Here is a 24,283-nt window from a genome sequence, read left to right as displayed (position 1 = left end):
AACAAATGCTTCTCCCTGATCTGTCAAGCTGAGGTATTCTTATTAAGAAAAAAACCCAAACAAAACAAAACCCAAACACCTGTAGAAATTAAAAAACCTGTAAAATTGGGAAAGAAAAGTTAGCTTATGGCAGTTAAACAAGCTGCATCTCCCCAAAGTTTTAGAAGCATGGATATAAGAGGAAAAGCATGGATATGCGCTTTGTGACCTGCAATTTTATTCACAGGGTTTCCCTGCCTTGCCACATATAATCAAAAGATTGTACTTCTCAGCTATAAAAATGAAAGTCTCTCACAGAGACCTACATGTTTGTATCAAGATATTGCCATCTTCTACATAATCCATATGCATTTGGAAAGCTATCCAATTTCCATAATGATGCAACAGGAAAAGAATGGAATAGTCAGGAAGTTCTTAAGACATAAAGAGCAAAAGATGCAATCTTGCAAGAAGTCCCTTTCATCCCTACCAGTTTAAGACACACTAATTCCATTGCTGCACTTTTATCATCTTCCATTAGTGTTTAACAGAACAGACATGCACAACTTGGTCTTCTTTATTTTTATTGCTCCATGACAGGCTGTCAACAGAAAGCATGTGGAAATTGTTCGAACACTGACAAAGCAAGAGTGTCTCTATTCAAGAGCCACTGAAGACTAGAAGCAAAGTAAGACAAACTTGAAAGCTCTAGCAGAATATTACGTGCAATTCCACAGGTGCTCCAAGGTGCTTTCTCCACCTGCTTTATATCAGGGATCTGTTCCTTATACACACACTCAGGATAAAAACACACACACACACCCCAAAAAAACCCCACAACAACAACAAAACCCAAAGTAAGAAAAATTCTACTTAAATAAAGAATTCAGAGTTGAGCCTGAAAAAAACAAACCCACAAAAAACCACAAACAAATCTTCAAATTAAAGTCTTATAATACCAATCTTTATTCAAGACAGACTGAAAAGAAATACTTACTAGTACTTCATTTACTTACACTGAAAATAGAACTCAAATATCCTACTTAGTCAGTATTAACCATTTTAAAATGCGCTGATGAGCTCCAGCTTATTTCAAGTACATATAAATTTCAAGGCAACAAAGAATGTATTTATCATTTTTTTGTGTGTGTATATACACACATTATATACATAAATCATGTATATACATACATATTTTGCTGCCACCTTGTGAACAGTCTATGAATAAGGTTTAGTTCATACAGACCCAATTCTGCCATCTTTATTCACATTTAGCTCAACTGACTTTAATATAGATACTTTTTGAACAGGTACTCAATGTGACAAAGGATGGCTGAATCAGATGCTTAGTGCAGAAAATTTTAAAAGGCTGAATAAAATAATTTCCATACACTTTTGTGTCAGTTTATTGCCACAAACATTATGGAAAATATCACTAAATTCTTTCTGATAAAAATATTGCAGCTTTGCATCCAAGTTGTATAGCTGTCTTCAAAACTGAATAAGCTGGTGCCTGTAAAACAAAGAATAAGAGATTAAATACATCTAATGAAGTGTTTTGTTTGAATCAGATTGTGGTAAGCAATAGTAAGCATTACCTAAAAAAAAAACCAAAAACAAAACAAAGCAAAAACACACCCAAAAAACTCCACCAAAAAATGCCTGTATTTGTAGTCTAATCTACCCTAGAGAAAACTAAATTAAAAATTATCAACTTTGCAGAATGTTTCAATTTCTCCACAAATGTAAGTCAAGAGCAAAAAAGGAGAGAAGTCACATATTCCGGTATTCAAGGGAGCATAGAATTTGTATTTCACACTTCGTAACATGGTTGTGTGTGTCTACCAAGATGATGCCTCAAGTTCCCAGCTGTATGGATAGCACTTATTAGCCTCATCTTCAAAAATATTTAATCTAAACTTAAAATAAAATTAAAAACTGTGCAGAGGACACCTCTCAGGAAAACACAATCACTTTAACACTTGACATGAGTTGCAACGGATTCAATTCTGCTTTAGAAAAATGAAAGCTCTAATCTGCAGTGTTTTCTTATATTTATCTTTGGGAAATATCAAGCACCTTCTTTTCTACCTCTCAAATAAAGAACTACATCACAGTCACTGGATAAGGAAGATAAGCATATCACATCTACATCCTTGCTAACAGTGCCAATTAGTTAACGTTGTACTTACCGCTTCTGCATCATGCTCAAGCCCAATGTCATGGTGTTCCCGTTCATCATCCCGAAATTGCTTTATTATCTTTAAAAGTAGCAGTTAATTAGCAAGTCTACTTTGCAGAGAAATCAAGGCAGCTAGTATACAAAACTATATGCTGTTGACCATTGCATGCACCATCTGAGACCCAGGTCTCCCAAAAGCTTCTCAAAGACCTGAATCTCCAGTTCAGCAAGAAGGCAATTATTTACAGCGTTCCCCAAACCTAAAGTTCTTTTAATATTCTCAAAAAAAGTCTTTAAAAACTAAGCTGCTGTTTCACTATCTTTTTCACTGTTTCAAGAAAACCTATAACCTGTAGTCATAACAACTCGTAACGCTAATTAGTTTCACGCATTATTCACAAGTTATTCTGACAACTTAAATAATGAAATTAAGGCCCCTGCCTTGCCAGGTAGTCAGTAAGTGTGTTTCCCTGTAAACCAACAGGGCTTTCGTACATTCTAGCATACTCTAAAGGACACTATTTTTCTCTTCTAATTTTTCAACTGGGACAAAAAAGTTTAAAGAATTTTCTCTTGAGATGCCTGCAGATAAGTAGGATTGCTTAATAAAGTGCTCAGAGTTTACAGACACCCAAGTACTGTCCCGACCCAACAGGTTTGCATCACTTTTGGTTTCATCACTAGTCCTCCTCATATTGACACCGTGAATAACCTTGCTGCTTAGCTTTTTCTCTTTATTTTGTGCCCTCTCAGTTTATAGTCTTTATTTTCAGTATTTCCCTTGTGCACGTCAGCAAAACCTGGGTTACTTCAGATACTATTTCTGTAACAAGACGACACATTTGGAGTAACCAGACTTGGCTACATGTTAAACTAAGCACAACTGAACATACTGATAGTCAGCAAAATTGGAAATGAACATGCAGACCCTAAAGCAAGCTCCCACCAAACAGAGCGCAAACAAGCTTGATGTGCTGCATGTGGAAACAGGTCAGTCTCTCACAAGCACCCTACGGGAATGTGTCCCAATGTGATGCCTAAAATACTTGGGAAATAATTTTCTTGCAGAGCTAACAAACATTAGCTCCTTACATGCTCTGAACAGTATTCAGAACTAGAACTTGAACGGGGTGCTGGCTGACAGCAGGCTCAATACAAGTCAGCAGCGTGCCCTGGCAGTCAAGAGGGCAAACCACATCCTGGGGTGCATCAAACACAGCATAACCAGCCGGTCAAAAGAGGCGATTATCCTGCTGTATTCAGCGTTGGTGCAGCCTCACCTTGAGTACTGTGTGCAGTTCTGGGCCCCACCATTTAAGAAGGACGTGAAGGTCCTTGAACGTGTCCAGAGGAGGGCAACAAAGCTGGTAAAGGGCTGGGAGGAATGTTCTATGAGGAACAGCTGAGGACACCGGGTTTGTCTAGTTTGGAGAAAAGGAGGCTGAGGGGCGACCTCATTGCTCTCTACAGCTTCCTGAGGACGGGAAGTGGAGAGGGAGGTGCTGATCTCTTCTCCCTGGTATCCAGTGACAGGACTCATGGAAATGGTTCAAAGCTGCACCAGAGGAGGTTTAGACTGGACATTAGGAAGCATTTCTTTACTGAGAGGGTGGTCAAACACTGGAACAGGCTTCCTAGAGAGGTGGTCGATGCCCCAAGCCTGTCAGTGTTTAACAAGCATTTGGACAACGCCCTTAATAACATGCTTTAACTTTTGGTCAGCCCTGAAGTGGCCAGACAGTTGGGCTAGATGATCGTTGTAGGTTCCTTCCAACTGAAATATTCTGTTCTATTCTATTCTAACTATATAATCATATCCAGTATAAGCAACATGTTACTAAGCGATCGTATTTTCTCCTTTTGTTTCTCCTCTAAACCCTTCCTTTCATTTAAAAGTAATCAAAATTAAAGCATATTTCTCCCAATTGAAAGGGAAATGCTGAATTACTGAAAGCATGCCAAAGCTAAGCCAACATACATTTTAATTTTGTTGCTTGATCAATCTAACGCTGCTGAAGGAAAAAACATCCTTTTACTTAAAAGAAACTTAAAGTTTCTGTTGACTCCAGCACGCTAAATGATAAAACAAAGAGAGATCTATTTTAAAATAATATGCTCATAGAATTTACAAGACTACAGTCATATTAGGTAATTTAATTAATATGGAAAACAATTTTTTAAGTCTTAGTTAAATACCTGCAATAGTTCTTTGTACTTTTCTGGATCTTCTTCCACAAGAGTTCGGATCTGGCTATTGTAGTGATCCGATATACTCTCTTCCACTGCCACTGTGCAAGCCATTGCACCTTTCTTCCCAAGTAACGCAGTTCCAGCCCCTGTGATTGTGGTACCAAACATACACAAGCAATGAAATCTGAAGCAATACAAATAATCTACACATCTGAAGACTTCACAAAACAACAATAATAGTAGTAATACAGACTCACCTAAAACAAAACCTGCTACATTCCAAAAAGGCAATAAAACAGTAGGTCGAACTCTGTATGCCACCATTAGTTCATTGAACTTTTTCAGGTGGTCTTTTTCTTGATTCCACATTTGCTGCAAAAGAACCAGATCACAGTAAAGTATAAAACCAGAAAAATTAAACACTTCCAATAAAGCTAACAAACACAAAGAAAAACAGACCAGCTCAGGCCACTCACACTTTGACTGCAGAGGTAACACTATTCACATCACCAAGAGGCAAAGTTAAAGAAGGGCAGATGAGGATAGTTATACATAGGCTACATAAAAACATTTGCAAAATAAGAGTCTTTGTGGCAATACTACAGCAACTGCAGCATTGGTAACTCCCTCACCAAGTAATCCCACCACTCTTTATAAACACATGTTTAAACGTGGTTAGAAAAAGATGGACAGCTCTCTTACTACGAAAGCTATGATCTTACAACTTCATTCGACCATTGTTAATCGAATGCAAATCCACCAGAAACACAGCCACCGCCTTCAGGTCCACCGACCTGGATAATCGGTCCTGCGCTCGATCTACCCAAGACGGCCATTTGCCCCGCGTAAATGCGATTCGCCCCGTACTCCCCGGCATGGTCCACCCGGATGATGCGGTCAATGACGGGCTTGTTGATGCCCTCCAGCGTCACCCGCGTGCTGCAACGCCTGAGGGAAACCCCTCCGGCGGGCAACGGCCACCTCCCCCGGAGACCTGCCGGAGAGACAAAGCTGACGCGAGCTCTGCCGCCGCCCAGCCCCCGTACGAGGCGGACGGGCGCTGCCACCCGCGGGGCCAGCCGGCCTGAGGCGGCCGCGGGCAGTGTGAGGCGGGCCCGGGTGGCTGCGCGAGGCCCGCGGCCGTCGTTCAGGGCGGCGCCCCGACAGGCGACGGGTGGGCAGGCGCGGGAGCCGAGCCGAGCCGAGCCGAGCCGAGCCGAGCCCCTACCCGCCCCGCAGCAGAGGGGCCGGCGCTGCCCCAGCCAGCGCCGCACAGCCGGAGCCGCGGCAGCGGCCACCTCCATCCCGCTGACCCCGACGCCTCCTCCGGCGCGTCGCACCGCCACAACGTCATCACCGCGGCCCGCCTCCGCGCCGGCCTCCCGCCCCCATCCCGCCCTATCGCGATTCCGATTGGCTCCCCAGCGCCGCCGCACTGGAGAGCGGAGCTGTCAGTCAGGGTCGGCGTCCCCTGGCTGCCATGGGGACGGGGCGACCTCCCGAGGCGGGAGGGGCGGGCGGGAGGCTCCGCCCGGCGGCGGCGCGAAGCGGCGGCAGCGCCCGCGCTGAGGGGCGGGCGGGAGGCCCGGGGGGCGGGAGGCCCGGGGGGCGGGAGGCCCGGGGGGCGGGAGGCCCGGGGGGCGGGAGGCCCGGGGGGCGGGAGGCCCGGGGGGCGGGAGGCCCGGGGCCCTGAAAGGCGCTTGCACACCGGCGGAGGCAACCTAATTTTAAAAACTTCAGACCTTATATTAAAAAAAAAAAAAAAATCATTTATTGAATGTTAATTTCTTTAAAATGAAAACAGAAGACATTCCAAAACATCAATCAAAAGAACAGTTTCTCACATATTATCTAACAGTGTGCTACTGGCAAATTTCAAGTAATAAACACAATGCTGTACAGAAATCCTTAAGCACAACCTTTAAATAAAGGAAAGAGGCAGCAGTCCCCTCACACACTGCTCCCTCCCGGTCGCACGGCTCCACCACTCCACCTAAGCAAGAAGGAACAGGAATTTAAAGGGCACTGACACACAAGTTTCTGAATGCTGTACTTCCAAACTATAACTTAACTCTCAAATATTCACATTTTAGAACAAAGAGAATGGTATTCAAGACGTTTGTACAAGAATAAAACACAAGTAATAATGCCTTAACACATTTTAAAAACAAAAAAAAAGGCTACTCCACAGCAGCGAGGCTGGTACCCGAGCAATGCCCTTCCCTGCCACAGACCTGCACCGCTCGGTGACCTGACCAGTGGTCTCTTCCTAGTCCTAGTGTTTATTCAGAGCTCTTATCAGCTTGTTTTCTCTGAACCATTTTGTGAAGTTATCCAGTGTTCAACCGCACTTGCTATTTCAGAGCAAAATAAATATCAAAGTCTCTTCTCTAAAAATATTTAGAAAACTGATTTCAAACCCATGCCATATTTTCTTCTCCTGTGCACTATTTCAAAATACTGACGTACGTCTCTCTCTTGCTGTGGTTTTTAAAAGAGAAGTGAGTTGGAAACACGTAAACTGACGTACATCTCTCTCGCTTCGGTTTTAAAAGAGAAGTGAGTTGGAAGCACGTAAAACCATACCTTTCCCCTCCCTCCTGATTCTTAAAGCATAACTGGTAAAAACAGTACAAAGTTCTTAAACAGAGTTTCAGTTCTCATCACATTTTACCCAAAACCCCTGGAAAAACAGGGACTTAAACCCCAACAACCCTGAAATTGTAGCAGCAATAAAGTGTCCTACCATACCATTTTTTGGACAGGTTTAACACAGTATACATTACCCAAATTTCCAGTCTTGGAAACTCTAAGGCTCACTAGCATAATCAAGACTAAGACCACAAGCATTCATTACATAGACCGCAGTGCCAGGGTGCCAGTCGGCTGCTCAGTTTTTAGGTGCTGCAGGTGCTTCTACTCTTATCTAGTGGTTCCGGGAGTTTTGAGAAGCCAGGTTCTTCTGGCTTTTTGTGGTTTTCAAGGATGCCTCTGAGCTTCTGTTATCTTTCTGATTAGGAACAGCTTGTCACGACCCTCCTGGAAAGACAGAATAAAAAGTATGCTCTAGGTGAACGGCAGTAGTACAAGTTACATGAACAGCTCATTTCTTTATTAGAAATAAATAGGTGCACTCACCACATTGCACTCTAATTAGTGGCTCCCAGCACACTCTCAACTGCCTGAACAATTTTAAGTTTACAATAGTCTTGACTTCATTTATCTCCTGTTAGGTCACACATTAACAGTTCTGTGTTGAGCCTAGTAAAAACATCTCACACACCTCAAAACTTAAAACCATACTTCCAAGAAGCCTAACAACAGTGAACAAACAAAAATAAAAAGCACGCAAGGATTTTCAGAATTCCTATCTGATTTGGGAACCCTTGAAAAGCAGTAAGGCTTTTGATCCTAAATTCCTTACTCTTCAAAAATCTCTCTCCAGCACAGTGTTTTTCTAAGGGTGGGTTGGTAAATGCCATCTCTAAAAGAAGCACATACCAAGAAATGGGCTATTTCCTAAGAAAGTGAGAAGTCTTACTAGAGAGGCTAGGTTCCGACTAGAGCAGAGTTTGACAGACCACAGTATATGAACGCTGCCAAACATGGCAGCAGGTTCTGATGGCCGCAGAGAAGCATGTCTGCACTGGCACGGTTCTCCAAAGGACTGGTTAGTGGCGACTTGCCCCACCTGGAGTACCTGTTGCGAGCGGTGCTGGGACCTGCGCTCAGGAATAAAACCAGACACAATGAAGAAGACAGACAGACCTGGAGGGGAGGGTAGGGAGTTGGGTGCCTGTTTGTGGGAGCAGAGAAGGAAATAGAGGTGGGGTTGTATAAGATGGTGGAGGGGACAGGAAGCACAAGATTCAGGTTCTTGTTTGTCAGGAAAAAAACCATGCAGATGGGTGGTTTTAAGCAAGACAACGGATAAAGAACAGGGACACCGCTTCTCAGAGGCATACCTCATGCATGTGTGTTGCCTGATATAACCAGACCTTGCTGCAGTTGCAGCTGATACCCAAGAAAACCAACTAGACCGAGAAACACTATAGTGCTTCAGTTATTTTTCCTGTGTAATTTGTAAAACGTTCTTCACTCTCTGTGCAAACACCAAGCATCCAGAAGACTACGAACACTGTTGTTCCTCTGCATACCTGATTACTGACACAACAAAGAAAACTTTAGGGGTACAGAAAAGTGGGTCAAATCTTACCATAACCAGTTGTTCCCTCAGCTGCTCAACCACTCGTTTGTGTGCTCCAGCCAAGGCAATAAAATAGACCATAATGAGGCTACAAACAACAAACCGACATTATATGTTAGCATCATGCAAAACAGAATTAGTCAGAAAAAGGCTGTTATGGGCTAGAGAAATTGTCAGTTTGAGCATTTGCTTCAGATGAGAAGCTGCTGGAGAAAAAAAAATTTTTAAAAAATCAATATACAGCTGGGGTAGGTTGGACATAGCTCTGCTTAAAAGCATCTGCTGAGGTATTTGTGCTGCCAGCAGGCAGGGACAGAGTGCTAGAGGATGTAGAGGCACGGCCACGTTCAGATGTTACAGGTTGTGTTCTGACAGCTCTCTCTAGACTGTCAGTTCCTGCCCTGCTCTAAGTGTATGTATAGGGGCTTTGCTCCTCAGAAATTAGGTTTAATGAGGTTTCACTGGAGTAACTCTTTGCTCCCACTGGGGTTTGTAACTATGGTAAGCAGCCACAGATCAGTATTGCAGCCATTTCTTATAACACATATTCCAGATGTAATCTGTGACCCAGATTATCCACAGTGCATTAAATGATGAAGAGCAGTAGCAAGAACCAGAATGGCACAAATGCCTATACAAATCCTGTATTTTCTTTTCCAAATAATAAGTAGTAGGGTAGCAGTGCAAGTCATCCTCCACCTCTTACATAGGCTTTATGATAAAGTAAAAAAAGAAAAAAAACCCAAACCAAAAAAAGAGGATTTTTTGTTTCCTGTGTATGCAAAACAGGTTCAGTTCAGGAGAACATGTAAGTGTGTTATGGAAGAAAGGTCTGGGTGGAGTCTGAAATAAACTGCATAGTTTCTCAAGCGTAGAAGTTGTAGAAAGTATCAGGTAACAAGGCTCCAAGATCTGAAAACAGTCAGGTTAAACTGAAACGCAAAAAAATTCCATTTAAACATAAGAAAAAAAAAAACTAAACTTTTTACTGCAAGAGTGACCAAACACTGGAAGGTTGCCCAGAGAGGTTGTGGAGTCTCCGTCTTCAGAGACAATCAAACCCAACTGGACATGGTTCCTGAGCACCTGCTCTATTTGACCCTGCTTTGAACAGGAGGGTTGGATTAAGGTGATCTCTAGAAGTGACCTCCAACCTTAAAAATTCTGTGATGCTATATTGAATTTTATCTTACAAAATGACTGGTTTGGGGCTTTTGTTTGTTTTGCTGGGTTGGTTTTTTTTTTGAACCAGGGTTTGGGCTTTGATGCTTTTGACTGCAGATGAAAAATCTGGTCTAACAGTTGTTTGGCATCAGTCCAGTAGGGAAGGAAATGAACGATGCAGCTGCATGACTGAATCAGGTCTCCACAGTACTCACCAGATGACCATAAAAAAAGGCACTGCAAAGGCTTCTGATGTGATGCCATGAAGGACCTGCTGCAGACCTGTTGGAAACCCAAGTACTGTAGCTGGAACAACTGCCCATGAAGTGTTAAAACTCCTGAACGGCCCACATGCCTTGGAGGAGGGGATACTGTCAGAGAAGCAGAACAGAAAGGAGATGCTATATCAAAATGTAAAGATAAAATAATCCAACACAAGCCTACCACCATTTTGCCAATGGGGTAAAAGTGTCCTTTGTCTTTAAAACTGAAATTTTTATTTATATGAACTAAGTAATAATTCAATTTATTATACACAATATATTTTATTCCAATTTATCATTCCAAAGTTGTGTGTCTGTTTTTAGGAACCGACAACGTTAGAGCAAATGTCAACTTCATAGAAGTTAAATTGTCACTTACTGTGCTATGCTGATTCCCAAGGGAATAAAAGCCAAGACGAGCCCAATCAACAGTACCACCAAGAAGAAAAAATTGGAACTTGATGCTCTGATAGGCCTAGCTGCAGTTTTACATGTGTGTATCAAACTGACCTGAAGAGGGAAAATGAGCAAGACCATTACCAGTACATCTATATACGTACATCCAAGTATACTTTCCCCACCAACTGAATTTTCTATCCTCAAATACGCTACCGGCTACCACATAATCATCCTTCCTTTGATGTACATTGACTGAAAAGGGCTAAGACAAGAACGCTTTACATTCTACTATAAGTCAGTGTCTCCTATTTTGGGTAAGAATTTGTTCCAGAGGGCCTCATACGCTTGCACAGAATCAACTGACATAGTCATTTGGTGTATGACCCATGGCACGGCCTTTAGCTTTGACCTGCCAAACCTTCACTGGATACATCCCCCCTTGTAAGAACTAAAATATCAGTAAGAATTTGTTGCAGAGAAGGAGCCATCTGGTCATAGAGCAAAGCTTCTGCTATGCAGAAACCATATCCACATCTTGAACATCCAATCCAGTTTGGATTATCCATTTTGCTTCCAAATTTTTAGCAGCTTGGCAGCTTGTAACTAGCTTTATTACATAAAAAGATTTTATTTAAAAAAAAAAATCAGACAAATAATTGATGAGGCAATTACTAAAATGTTGTTTTGCTTGATTTCAAAGCAAAAGTCTACTTTCTCTTAAAAGCAAAAAACCTACAGAAAATGGAATACTATTACCTCATTTCCAGTACACCACATCCTTGCGTGCTTTTTGTTAGGGTTGTTTGTTTTAAATCAACTGCATATCTACATTACAAAAACCACAGAGATGTGCTCAGTTTTATTTGTTTACCACAAACCTTCATTACCTTTTTAATGTAAAAGATGATGAAGTATTTTATAGTTGCTATTGCAGGGAGAAGAGGTGAAAAGAAGGTTCCAATCCAGCAGATAGTCTGCCCATAAACAATTTCCAGGACATTGTCAGAAATTCCAAATTCCTGCAATCCACACCACTGAATTGGCTTGCAAGAGCAATGAGTAACTAACAACCTAAAACCAAAGAACATCATTAGTTCTAAAAACTGAAGTTACAGGCTTAGCTGAATTCTGCATTTGGAACACACAGATATTTAGCATTTAAGCATTAGACAATGTAACAGAAAAATGTCTGAAGAAGAAAAAAAAAAAGACTCAAGTATAAAAATCTCCCAGAAATATGTTTATGTTTCATTTTAAAACTGGTAATCTGCTTAGAAATATGGGGAATCAACAAACAGAAAAATGAAACAGGCTTCATAAGTCATTTGCAAAAGTATGCTCAAAAGGCAGAGATACTTACTTTCTAGGAAAATCTACAAAGAGGGTCACAGCAAGAATTATAATAAAATCAAATATCATCAGTTTATACATTTCTTTCCCAACTTCGGATTCCCAGCACTATAAAAACAAGTCAGGAAAAAGACAAGATTAGGAATCTAAATAACAAGTGAAAAAAATCTGGCAATCAGCAACAAACCTCTCAGTTAACACCATAAAGTTCAAATTGTATTCACTCCCATTTCTAAAATATTTAAGTGTTTCGGAGCTTCCATACCAAGCTTTTTATTTGTTTGTTTTGTTGGGTTTTGTTTGGTTTCGGTTTTGTTTGCCCCCCCCCCCCCCCTTTTTTTTTTTTTTTGAGGAAAGATCATTTGTCTTATTGAAGCAAAAGGCAGTAACACAATTGTCTCCAAAGCAGAGCTACCTCAAACAATCCTCACGGTAGTCAGAAAGTCTATGCCAAACTATAATCTGTCACTGGACTAATTCTAATCAGAGTTTTAGATAAACAAAAGATATATGTAAGAACTGCACTGGTTTGCACTGAGCAGTAAGAATCAGCACTAGGTATAACATGAATGGCAACTCTAGGTCTGATTCTGAATACCTCTAGACAAGCAAGTTTCATGGAAAACAAATCTCCGTTCACAAGTTCAGATGATTAGAGACCAAGATAAATCTGCTTACAGGATAGAGTTCGTAATTGTATCCACAGGCCTTACACTTGTTGGTGGCACAGTAGGAGATCTGACTCCACAGCGAGAACAAGAGAACACCGATATTGGCCAACCGCACAAAGACACACCTGGAAGAAAGGCAAAACCCAATTCCAAACCTGCCAAAAAAGAGCCATTCTAACACCTGGCTCAACTTGCACAGGAGTCCAAGGAAGGCTTGAAACACAGAAGGGTTGTACAGAGCTTTAATGAACGACCAGCTATTTAATAAACACATTTCTTTCCTTAGTAGTAAGTTAAATTGCTTTTCACCTTCCCTACTTTAGGCTACAATCCCTTGTTTCTTTTCTCAGTATTGTTCACAGATCAGTCATTCCAGTTGCAGACCTTGACCCCGCAATGGGCAGCGATTCTCTCAAGTACAGTTTGAGAAGCCAGGTGACAACTCTGTGTGCAGCATTTCCCTCTCACGTGGCTTCAGACCTTCAGAGGCACTTAGCCAAATAGGAAATAATACAAAGCACAGGGGCTTGCAGAGTTCAGATGCTTCAACCCAGATCTTACTGCCTTAAGCTGCCAAATGCCAGTTCTTCACACTTTCACACTGAATTACCTTTTAGCCCAAAACTTTTAACTTCTGCCTTGGCAAAGCCGTGCTTCAGTCACTGCTGTACACACACATTTGCTCATTCAAGGAAGTGCTGCATGCAAAGTGGTGTGAATCCACAGCTCTGCAGCCACAACTTCTCTACTGACTATTTATTCAGGTTGTTGAAGATGTCCAGATCGCACAGCTAAATGGGACTGAGAGAAAAACTTGGACGCTGAAATGACTGCACTGTACTGCCAGCAAAACAGGAGATTGTTTCCAGATTTAAAATTAAAGTTTCCAGCTAAACATAAGTCAAACAATGCCTGCTTGGCTTCCAGTGCCCAGGCCCTCCAGTGCAGACAGTCCAACCTCTCTGCTTCTTGGTATTTCAATGTTTACAATACTTATGACCTACCAAGAACAAGTTGTTGAAACATCCAAGACCACAATAAAAACATCTTTACCTCATGAGTGTCAGCCTGATTTCAAAGGCTGGTGAATAATCTTCAAATCTGATCAGAAATGAGAAGATCTGAGGTGCAATGAAGTTGGCCAATGTGATCACCATGGAAGGCAAATACTGCACCAAGAGATTAGCCTGAAAGTTTGTATTGCTGACGTCCTGTACAAGAAGAGACGAGAGAAAGATAATACTCAGAGAAACACACCTTCCTTACATTGTGCCCTCTCCAGCTACCCACCAGGCTCTCTTGTCCAGGATTCAGGTAGCATCTTTTACTCTGTCTTCATCTTCCACCTATATTTGGAATGACAAGCCAGACCGCTGCTACCTATCTCTGCAGTTTGCTGCTACACCCTTGCTTTCTCCTGCTCCCTTCACCAGTAACTCCCCCCACCTCCAGGTGTGAGTATTTTAGTGCTTCCCCAAAGCTTCTGTTTGAAGAGGCTCATCTCACCAAGGCTTGCGTCTGACTATGTTGTCTAACCCAGCACTACAGCTATCAGCTTTTACATCTATGCCAAAGTGCAGACACTTTTCAAGTTATTTGCCCTGGTGTCAAGCAGCTCCCCTGACTTTCCTACCATCGTAACAAGCTCCCCCTACCTACTCATTTAGGCAAGGTCAAGATATCGACCCTAATACGTAAAGCCAACAGCAAGTGGGGCTGTTTTGAGTTGTTCAGTGTTGTGCTGTCCTCTTTCTCTGCCCTCAAACAATACCTCTGACACAAACACTTCTTTAGTCCCTGTTTCCTGCTTCTCTCTGCAATCCTGGCAGTTTACAGAAGTTAAGAGTTAGGTCCACCACAAGCACAACTTTCCCCATACACAGACAGTGCCCATCACATCACCAATGAACACAGGGAGAGAAAAAGTGCGGTCTCCACTCATGTCAGGCTAACTCAACCCTGAGGCCCTGCAGAGAAGTCAATTACTGTTGTGAAACTGTTGTCTGCTCTTGTTGTTCTGCTTCTGAACCGCTCTTCCCATCTGCTTGTCTTGCCAGGGGTGAACAACCCCACCCAACCTGATTCTTTCCACTACTGATGCAAGAACCTTTTATTCTGCAAAGCGCTCCGTGTTCAAAGTCTTCCTGTTTCCCCACACAGCTGTAACTCAAGCCACAATACAGATCATAATCTTTACTCTCCCCTTGCCTTGCCGTTCATTTTTGCAGTTGAGCGGTGAACCAGGTAAGTAACTGATCACAATGAAGTTTGTTTTAACCAGGTCAGTTCCCTGAGCCAGTTCACTGCCCAGCCACACAAGCGCTTGTACCAGCAGATCATAGCGAGGTGAGAACAGTTACATGGGAAGGAAAGTGAGGGCTGCTTTTCTTCTCAGCTGCATTAGCTCCAAAGGCAGAGGACACTGGAGCCTCTGTATCAAAGGGAGACATTACGGGGGTTTTTTTGCACATGCTTCTTGATCCTTTTCACTCTCCTCTACTAAAAAAATTCTAGGTCTGTAGACAGCATTTTCAGATCCCTTGCATGAAAGGTGCTATATTAAGATACTTGACTCTTTCACAATAGTTCCTCTTGCTGTAATCACCAGCCCCAATTGAATCTGTCCTAATGTCGTGTCTGATACTTACATTGGAGTTTTCTTGAGAGAAGACAGTTGCTCTATAAATAGAGTAGAAACATCCTGATAAAACTGCAATGACAATTACATTTATAAATATTCTCAGAGAGTAGATGCGTAGCTTTTCTTTCATTGTCCTGTCAGCTATTTTTTGCTTCAGTCTTTCTTCCTCCAAGTCTGTCTACAAACAAAAGAAAAAGGATGTGTAGTTTTCTGGTGCAGCATACAACACTTGACACCTTGCCTTCTACCTCTGGGATGTGCAAATCCGTAGCCTGTTCTAGAAGGGTCACTCCACCGCCTGCCCAAGCACACTGAACTGACAGTGCCTTTTCATTGACACAAACAGGACCATGCAAGAGTGGAAGCCCCAGTGTGCTCACTCTCCTCAAGCTGAGGGCCCTGTAGCCAAAGACAAGTGTCTCGTAATTCTCTTATCTCTATTATATCAGTAACATATCTCCTTGAGGACAGAAAGACAACTTGCCTGTTTATTGTGAGAAACCGATCTCAGATAGCTTGGTACTAAACTCTGAAATGGGTACATCAGCCTACTCATCTCCTTACTTCTGCAGGAAAGTAACCAATCCTCACTGCTATGGCTCGAACTTCTTTCTCCCACTCTTTGTGAAGGAAAATTGGGGAATGGCACAGAGAGAAAGAAGTACAGTCTTGAGCAGCTTGTCATGTAAACTTGGTATGTCTCAGCTTAGCTGCTGCGAAAATACAGTATCGCCTGTGAAGGCAGTTTAACCTGGGCAAACCCACAGATTACTCGGGTATTTTCTGAGGACTTATTTCCATCAAACAGTAATATTAAGGGGCAGGTTTTTCTAAGATGTGAGTTCTAGAGGCAAAAGTGTGGTAAATGAAAGAGGCTCTGGTTATATGATGAAAAAAGATGACTCTGAACTTTACTAGAGCAGAAAGCAACTCACTGTAATTTATGACATCTGTAATTACTGCTTTGTGGTTTGAAGTGGAAGTATCTTTTTAAAGGTAATTGTTCCACTACACAAATCTCTGCTTCCAGTGTGCAGAGAGCAAAAAGGTGGTACTGGTTTCACCAGAAAAGCCTTTCAGACTCTGTTTTCAGAGAGCTTTATGATTTGGGAAATCTATTAGCTGCATCATCATGTTGTATGTGCATGTGTGTCAGACACCTGGTGAAAAACTTTCAGTATCTTCTTACTGCAACAATGCTCTCAACTTGGATGAAGAGTACCATCTGAATTTTTTTCCTCCCCAAACTACTGCCTACCACATTGCAGACTTATAGCCCAGTATACTCAAAATGATTCCTGACAGTACAAGGGTTTTGCCCACAGCTGGGATAGCTTTTCCTGTTGGATTATGTAGAAACAAACACAGGAAGGAGGACTGGAGTGTGAGGAAGAGGCAGATAAGAGGTTGGCTTCAGTTCCCAGTGGATGGGGGAAGGGCTGTCAACCTCATTGCTGATCCTGCTCACACCACAATTCTAGCTACCTAGAAAGCATGCAAGAGGATGTGGGTTGCCCTGACCCTAATATAAACTACTTCAATCCTTCATATCCTTATTCCATTATCTGCAGAATTATACACCTCTCTTTTTTAGCCATCTAAGCTATGTGAAACCGTAATCATAGAAAAATGAAAGTTACTCACTTGGAGCTCATATTGCAAGCTGCGATGTTTTAGGCGTGCTGCACTTGGATCTGTAATGCAGAAGTCCCAGCCTGCAAAGACTTTGTTACAGTAACTCTGAAATTGATCTTCATGATGGACCAAGTTCTGCTTAAATCCTTCCACAGACCTAGAGAAAAATGCAACTTTACTTCATTCATGAAAATACGTATTTTATCCACAGAAAATGAAACAAAAAACCACACTTCAAGCAACCTGACTCATCAAAGACTAAATGACAGACACCCCCCCATGAGCAAACAGCCACATTTGCTTTATGTCAGCGAGTCTCCAGGAAGCTTTCAGTGTGAGGTTCTGCAGCAATCGCAGTCAGCTGAAGCCATGACTGACAGAGGTTACCTGCCTCTGCACTTAGCCACAGTCATGCCTTCCCACCTCATCCAGTGCTTCTCTGACACTGCAAAGAGCTGGCTCAGGAAACTGAGATGGCACCCCCTCCCCCCAAAAAAACCCACAAAATAAAATCCTCCAACAACAATTACTGTATAGTTGAGGGTCTTTCATTTATATGTATGCGTACATATGAAAAACTAATACTTCAAATTTATTTATTTTTATTTATTTTGCTGGCTCAGTTTCCCAAAGACAGACAAAGCCTACTGTGGTACTCCATCCTCAAGCAAAAGATTCTCCATTGCCATATAAAACAGTTCTAGAATGTAGCATGTTCCCTACAAGCAAGACTGCAATGTAAACTGTGCAACAGGTAGCAGTAAATAAACTATACCAACAACTTTACCTTTTTATTATCCAGAGGAGACTTAATGCAAGGTAGGCAAATGTAGCCAGCAGATATGCTAGTGGCAAGTTGTACCTCAGGACACTGAGCCATGCAGCATCTATTGTGTAATAGCCATAAAACAAACTTGTCCCTTCAAGGAACCCCTGTGAAAACACGAAGTTTAAACAGAATTTGTAACAGTAGCAGCAACTGCCCAGTTAAATCCAACCTGGTATTAAGCAAATTTTGTAAATTTAAAATTACTATTGGGGCCCCCAGCAAGCTACAACAGTCTGTAGCTTCTAAACACTGCCACTGCCTCTACCAAACTGTAACGCAGACACTACGTGCTTAAAATCCCTCCCCTCTGCAGTCAAAGGGCTCTACGAGAAGGGCACTGAGACCCTACACAGAGAGCACAATAGGCAGTGTGCTCCAGAATATGTAACGTTTAGCAGCTGGGGAGGAGAGGCACAGGCTGCAGCATGTGGCCAACCAGGCCTTGTGGACGCTCAGTAAAAGTCAGTTTGAAAACGCCCCTTCTCACAGATAAAGGATAAAGGCTAATTTTACCCCAGTGATGCATATGCCTTAGCATTTTTCAAAATTGCCAAAGCTTCATTCCCCAAGTAAAATGTTTTCACATTTTATGTTATGCGAGACACGGAAAGTTAATTAAAAAAAAGTCTAGTTACTTACAGTGCCACTGAGCAAATCTTTGAGATAAGTATAGAAGTAAACAAGTCCCTTATTACTACTAGGTTTATAAACTGTGCAGTGAGGCTCTGTCAAAAGAAAGGCAGGAAAAGTCACTCAAATTTAACTGCAAGACCATTAAACTGCAAGATCGAGTTAATTCAAACATGGCAAGTTCTTAGAAAAAAAGCATTTCTTTGTCCTGGGAGGTGGAAGAGAAGCCAATGGAAAGGGGGAATCTTACAAACAACAGCAGTATGTAGAGAAGATGTTTACCTATGTTCTCTGGAGGAGTTTTAGCAAAGCTACTGTTGAATATTCCATATTTAGAAATGATGCTGGGAAGGGTAACAAAGCTGAACATCAGGATAAAAATTATAAAATTCAGCAGGACCAGAAAACGCAGGAAGGAGAAGTAGGACTGGATGCCAGTACCAAATTTCCCTGGGAATAAAAGAAATGTGCCAATAATTAAGACGATAAAATAATTGAAAATACAGAATGAGCAGATTATAATTTCAGTTACATTGAGTTAACTGACGAAACATTACTAAAGCTAGTTTTAACTACTGCAGGCTTTTAGCAATATAACTGAAATGGAAATGTGACTTTTTAATAATTTTCTCCAATATATTTCCTTCTACCCCATCATGGATTTCACATCAGCAATAGTAAAAGAAGCAGGTAACTTCTTAAACACATACAGTTATATCTGAAACTATGCTCACACACTTAAAACTACCAATAACAGAAGCAACTTGAAAGAGGAGAAATTACGTAAGACAGTAAATACCTTCTATGCTGTGAATATCATGTCGCCAAAGCTCCAGGTAAGACAACAACTCCTTGACTTCATTGAGGACCTTCTTCAGTGATTTACTGCTACTCCTTTTCCACTGTTTCCATCCAGATAAATGTTTTATATCAGCCTGCTGACAGTCCCTAAGGATCGAGAAATACAGTTACTGAGCACAAGAAATACTTTTTCACTACATGTAACAGGGCCTAGCACAATGGAGCCTACTTGCAGCCTTCAGAGGGATAGCACAGAGCTAAAAGCTGGAGTAACATATGCTAGTTGTCCCCATCTGTTTCTCCTGGTAACTGCAACTTCAAGTTAATTCAAATATAGCAAGTCCTCGCACAGAAAACACTTGCCTCTCTTGGAGAAAAAGAATATGCAACTGACAACAGCACAACACAGAAAAAATGTGTGACAGAACTCCCTGGTGGGATCTCAGGGAAGATGCCATCAATGATTTAACATTTACAAATGGCTGGAAAAGGAAGAGAAGATTCTTTCCTCAAAAATTCTGACCAGAGCATCTTCACCAGGAGGCTCTTAAAAAATTTCTCTAAAATATTGAGCTTTCCTCTTTTAATGTTATAAATGCAGCTGTTCAAAATAGAAAGTTATTCTTTTTTTGTAGAAAATTCACAGATCTCAAAATCAGAATGAAATGTCAAGCTGCAGGGGGAAAAAAGTAAAAAAAAAAAGAAAGCTATGAAAAGGCTTAAATATGTCATTTGGATTTTATAATTTTAACTTTTACATCACATTCCAGAACATAACAGAAAACAAATGTTATTAAATTATTCATTTTTCATTATTCAGTTTTTATAGCATTTTGAAAAATTCGCTGCAAAGTGCCAACTCAATGAATTTGAGAACATATTTCTTTGCCAACGTGTGGGGGTGTATTGTTCTAATAATAAGCTGCAAACAAACACCAAGGATGTGCCACAGACTGTCTATAATTTTTAATTACTTCTCACAGATTTTCATACTATATGCATACATTTGCATTTTAAAAATTGCTGCATGGTCAGCAACAGCAACAAGGAGAATTCTGAGTGGCTCAGAGTTTGCATTTCATTTTTTCTTTTAAGAAACCTTAAAAACAGACAAAGCTTCCCAGAAACATAGCTTGAAGATTGACTTGTATGCAGCAAATGCTGTTCCAGCCTCTGATGCCACTGAAGAAGGGCAGCAGTTAAGTACCCATGAGGACACCATGCTAGAGTAGAAGACAAAGGTTTCAATTTTAAAATACTTTGCAGACAAGCCCACTTAAGTGCCTAAGTGACTCACCACCACACCACGCCACTGCTATGTGTGCTGTATGCTGACAAACTTGCCATATCCTTCTCAGCTGAAAGTAAAATTAGCATTTTGGCAGGAAGCCGAACTAAACCCTATACGCAACAATCAAACAGGCAGCAGATGACCTCATCTTTAAGTGCAAATACAGCTACTCTCAAAAGATTTCATTTTGTGGAAACTACAGGCTGCAGCATGTAGTGTTTTAAACAGACACTCTGGAGAACTATCTGGCCCGTGTTTGGTCTGCATTTTAAATAGAGGCGTGGGCTACATATTCATCCATGTTACAAAAGTTGAGTGTTCAGCTTTCAGGACATTTATATCAAGCATTTTGTGTTGGGAGCTGCTGCACAATACGCACAGATTACTGATCCGTATAAGTGCCAAGAAGCCCCACCAGAATCTCTCAGCGCTAAAACGTGTAAACAAGCTTGGGACATCCCAACTCCGTTCCTAACACGCACCACGGCCGTAGGACTGCGGTTCCTTTTTCTTGAAAAACTGAGCTTTAGATACCCAACTTCAAATAAAAATTCAATATATTGAGCAATTTCCTTTACCATGACCTACATCTTCTGCTGTTCCTGGTGTACAGGCTGTAGGGTTAAACTTAACTGCAGGGTCAGGCTGTAACTCATTTCCCACTGCCCTTGCAAGTGAGTAGCTCTTGTTCTCTGTGGAGCACCAGACATTAATTGTACTTTCACCTCTCTCCTGGTTCACAACCACAACTACAAAGTACCTGATTTAAAGGTACAGCTATTCCCTAACAATGTAAAAACACACACCGTATCCTCTCTTCTCAAAGGAGCTTTCAGCCTAGCAGTAAGACATGAGACAACAAGCAGAGAAATACAGGCGGGGCAAAGCATGCTCTGTAATCCCCTCCCTGCTGGGGCTTACCACCAGAGGGGCAGGACCTGCTTACAGCCCACAGCAAAGAGCAATTTAAAAAGGGATATGGAGGAAAAAAAAAGAAGAAATGGTCCTGGAAAGCTTCTTTCCACCTGTATTAAGCCACACCAGAGAGCGCACAATGTATTTTGCAAGAACTGCTGAGAAGACTCAAGAACAGCAGCACTCGCATAGCGGAAGGGGGTTGCCGATGACAGGTAACCCACGGTGACCCTTAAAAGCACAAAACCCTGAGGGGGGGGGGGAAGGCAGCAAGTGAGAAACGAGTTTGGCTGCTGCAGGCAATTCTCAGTTTTGACTCATTTCTTCCAATTCAACCTATTCCTCGCCCCAGTCAGCCTCTCCCTCACGCCACCCAAGAGCTCCCGGCCACGCTCCCGCAGCCAGAGGTGCCACAGGGAGCCTGCCACAGTTTGGCATGAGAACCTGGGCAACTTCTTGTCAAAACCACATGCCACAGGGTGAAACATACCGATGAACCCAATTCTGCTTCAGCCTTCCGTCGTACCTCTGATGCGTTCAGGAAAAGGTAACTTTGTTTGTAAAAAAAGGAAAGAAGCGCGTAAAGATTAACCTTAATCTCCTCTTCTCCGCGATACTCAAGGGGTATTCCCTCGCAGGGCGACCAGCCGGCCCGCCTCCCTCTGGCTCTGGCTCCGGCCCCCAGGCCTCAGCCCCGCGGAGCCCCGCGGAGCCCCGCGGCGCCGCCCGCCGCTCCTGGCCGCCCCCGGCGGCGGCGCGGCGCCTCAGCGCCGACCGGTAGCTGGGCAGCTCCTGCAGGAAATCCACAGGTGCGGCGGCGCGCGTCTCCTCGGGAAGAAAGACCTCTGCGAGAGGGAGGAAGCACAGGGGCTGCGGAGCGGGGCTCCCACGACGTGGCACCCGGCCGCAGCCCCGCAGGCGACCCGTCACGGCCGCCCCCCGGGACCCCGCAGCGCTTGCGGGAGGCGAGGCGAGGGGAGGCGGGGGCAGCGCCGCTCCCTCGCCTCCCTCCCTTCCCTCGCCACCTGCCGCAGCCGCGGGCGCCCGCCCGTGGGTGCCCCCTGCGCCCCGCGGCGCTCGGTACCTGCCTCCCCCGCGCCCTTACCGCTGCTGCCGCTGCCCAGCCGCCAGCCCGGCGGCTCCGCGGCGGCCCCGAGCCCGCTCATGTCTTGCGTGGGGGAAGCCCCAGCTCCGCGCCGGTGCCGCCGTTTCCGGGCGTTACAGAGCCGGCGGAGCTGTGGGGCGGCGGTTGCCGGAGAGCCGGGGCCGCTGGCGGGGCGGGGGCGAGGCTCCCCGCTGGGGCCGCCTTCCGCGGGGCGCCTCGCCCGCAGGGGGCGCCGGCAGCCGCCCTCCCGCAGACGGCGGGCGGTGCGCGGCGGTGCGCGGCGGTGCAGCGCGGAGCGCCGTGGCGGCCGGGCCCGCGCTGGCCCCTCCGCGGGTCCCGCGGGGTGGTCGGGCCCTGCCCCGGCGCGGGGCTCCTCGGGGGCGCGGCGTGTGTCGCCCCGCCGAGGGGAGGGGCTGAGGCGCGCAGGGCCCGCTCCCTCCTGCACCGAGCGCCCCGCCTTTAGTCCTGGCCCCCCTCCCTCCACGGCATCGCTTTGTGTCCGTGAACGTGTAGGTTTAAAATAAGGGTTTCAGATTTGGCGGCATCGGAGTCTTGTTACTCCTCTTGCCCAGGGCTTTCTTAAAAAATACCGTGAAGAAACACAGCCGGGTGTAAATGCTGCTGGCAGACCGCCCTCTCCGTTAGAATGAGGCGAGGCCCAGGCACCCCGCCTGCAGGGCGGTGGGGTGTTCTGGCTGCCGGGTGCCTCTCACAGACGTTTGGCTCAGCAATAGGCTTTGTTTCGAGGTCTGCTCTTACTATTGAATGTCCGTGCTGGCGTTGGGCGCTGTAAAAACTTCTTGCAAACCGATATTCGGTCAACTCCCATTAGGTCATGGGTCCAAACTCCCTAGTTTGTTCTGAGTGACTGGGTGCAGCGACATGGGCGGCAGTGGAAACAACACAACTTTACCCGTGAATGTGAAAACTGAGTATGAACCGGAGCAAACAAAGTCAGTAGATGCTTGGATCTCTTTTTCCATCTGACAGTGAGGGTGGTTTTTGTGTTAAGTTGTAGTAAACACCCCTGAGAGACTTATTTCTTGGAAGAATTCTTGCCTTTAGTGTGAAAATAACAGCATGTGTGATGAAGCAGAAAATGAAACCTCCCGTAGTTTCCACAGTATTACATGTAGGGGGAAAAAAAAGGCATTTCTAGCGTTTCTTACTGTATTCTACTGCTAGTTAAATCGATAACCAGATTTTTCTGAACATTCCTCATCCACTTTCTGCAGTACTTTTAAAATTAATCATTAGGTTTCAGGTTGTTGAATCAGACATAAATGAGCACATCTTTTAACTTCTCACCTGTGTGTCATCAGCTCAGGTATGTGACTTTCAAATTGCTTTATTAGCAATAAGAATCTCTGTGGATAATCAGTTTTCATAATAAAACCATAGAATGTTAGTGATAAAAATGTAAGTTTTCAAAGTAATTTAGATTTACATGTTTATGGTCAGTAAGTTGATGTGTTACTAGCAGATGAGAAAGACATATCTTAAGGGGAATTGTTGTGAAATACAGAGGTGTGGAATTAAAGCACAGGAACTTCCTTATTGGACTGAACTACTTCAAAAAAACAAGCCACAACCACTTTGTAGGTGTTCTTGCCTTCATGCTGGTAGATCGGTCTAGAATATAACCGATATGGTTTTTAGCTATTTTTGCATGAGAATAAGCTATAACTTGCCCTTATCCTTCAAAGGTCCCTCTGGAAGCTAGTAGAAGAGGGCAGGAATCCGAGCCCATTGCTTTTTCCCCTTCTCCTTTTCACAGGTCTCCAGGATGATTTTTCCCAGGTGGGATTTTTTTGTGTAGCAAAGGCTGATGCTGCATGACTGCTGCCCTCCCGAGAGGCTGGGCTGTGCTTCAGCTTGAGATCACGCAGGTTGGGCCCGTTTGTTACAGAGGTGGATACCTCAGTGAAGCCCGTTACACGGGTGGTTTTGGTTCCTTGGTTGAGCGTCACATTTTGTGGGCTTCATTTGAACAACTTCTAGTTGATCATTCCTGAAAATTCAGGAGATGGA

The 24,283-nt window shown here is 43.6% G+C and overlaps 3 protein-coding genes across 3 annotated transcripts in view; 1 reads left to right on the top strand and 2 right to left on the bottom strand.

Moving 5' to 3' along the window:
- Positions 1-927: 927 nt before the first annotated feature.
- On the bottom strand, positions 928-5,687 carry COQ7 (coenzyme Q7, hydroxylase). Its single transcript, XM_072878480.1, has 6 exons — positions 5,580-5,687; positions 5,146-5,345; positions 4,609-4,723; positions 4,358-4,497; positions 2,172-2,240; positions 928-1,492 (listed from the first exon to the last, which is right to left on the bottom strand). Exons 1-6 carry the CDS (start codon positions 5,653-5,655, stop codon positions 1,415-1,417), a joined length of 678 nt encoding a protein of 225 aa, XP_072734581.1. The 5' UTR covers positions 5,656-5,687; the 3' UTR covers positions 928-1,414.
- A 469-nt stretch (positions 5,688-6,156) lies between these two features.
- On the bottom strand, positions 6,157-22,540 carry TMC7 (transmembrane channel like 7). The gene is made up of 16 exons (XM_072878187.1): positions 22,253-22,540; positions 21,740-21,992; positions 18,940-19,088; positions 18,423-18,590; positions 18,150-18,235; positions 17,469-17,614; positions 16,691-16,838; positions 15,054-15,224; positions 13,459-13,616; positions 12,413-12,530; positions 11,745-11,842; positions 11,272-11,455; positions 10,365-10,495; positions 9,938-10,093; positions 8,568-8,646; positions 6,157-7,390 (listed from the first exon to the last, which is right to left on the bottom strand). The coding sequence occupies exons 1-16, from the start codon at positions 22,311-22,313 to the stop codon at positions 7,331-7,333; spliced, it is 2,166 nt and encodes a 721-aa protein (XP_072734288.1). The 5' UTR covers positions 22,314-22,540; the 3' UTR covers positions 6,157-7,330.
- The window catches only part of TMC5 (transmembrane channel like 5), a 33,582-nt gene continuing 30,864 nt past the window's right edge, over positions 21,566-24,283 (top strand). Inside the window, exon 1 of the mRNA XM_072878176.1 lies at positions 21,566-21,694. The gene's annotated coding sequence lies outside the window, so the exon portion shown is untranslated. The remainder of the gene's footprint in view (positions 21,695-24,283) is intronic.

This window comes from Ciconia boyciana, chromosome 13 (genome assembly GCF_034638445.1).
Source record: "Ciconia boyciana chromosome 13, ASM3463844v1, whole genome shotgun sequence".
In the NCBI taxonomy this organism is placed as follows: domain Eukaryota; kingdom Metazoa; phylum Chordata; class Aves; order Ciconiiformes; family Ciconiidae; genus Ciconia; species Ciconia boyciana.
The sequence above is the reverse complement of the archived record's forward strand: the minus strand, read 5'-3'. Positions and strand labels throughout refer to the sequence as shown.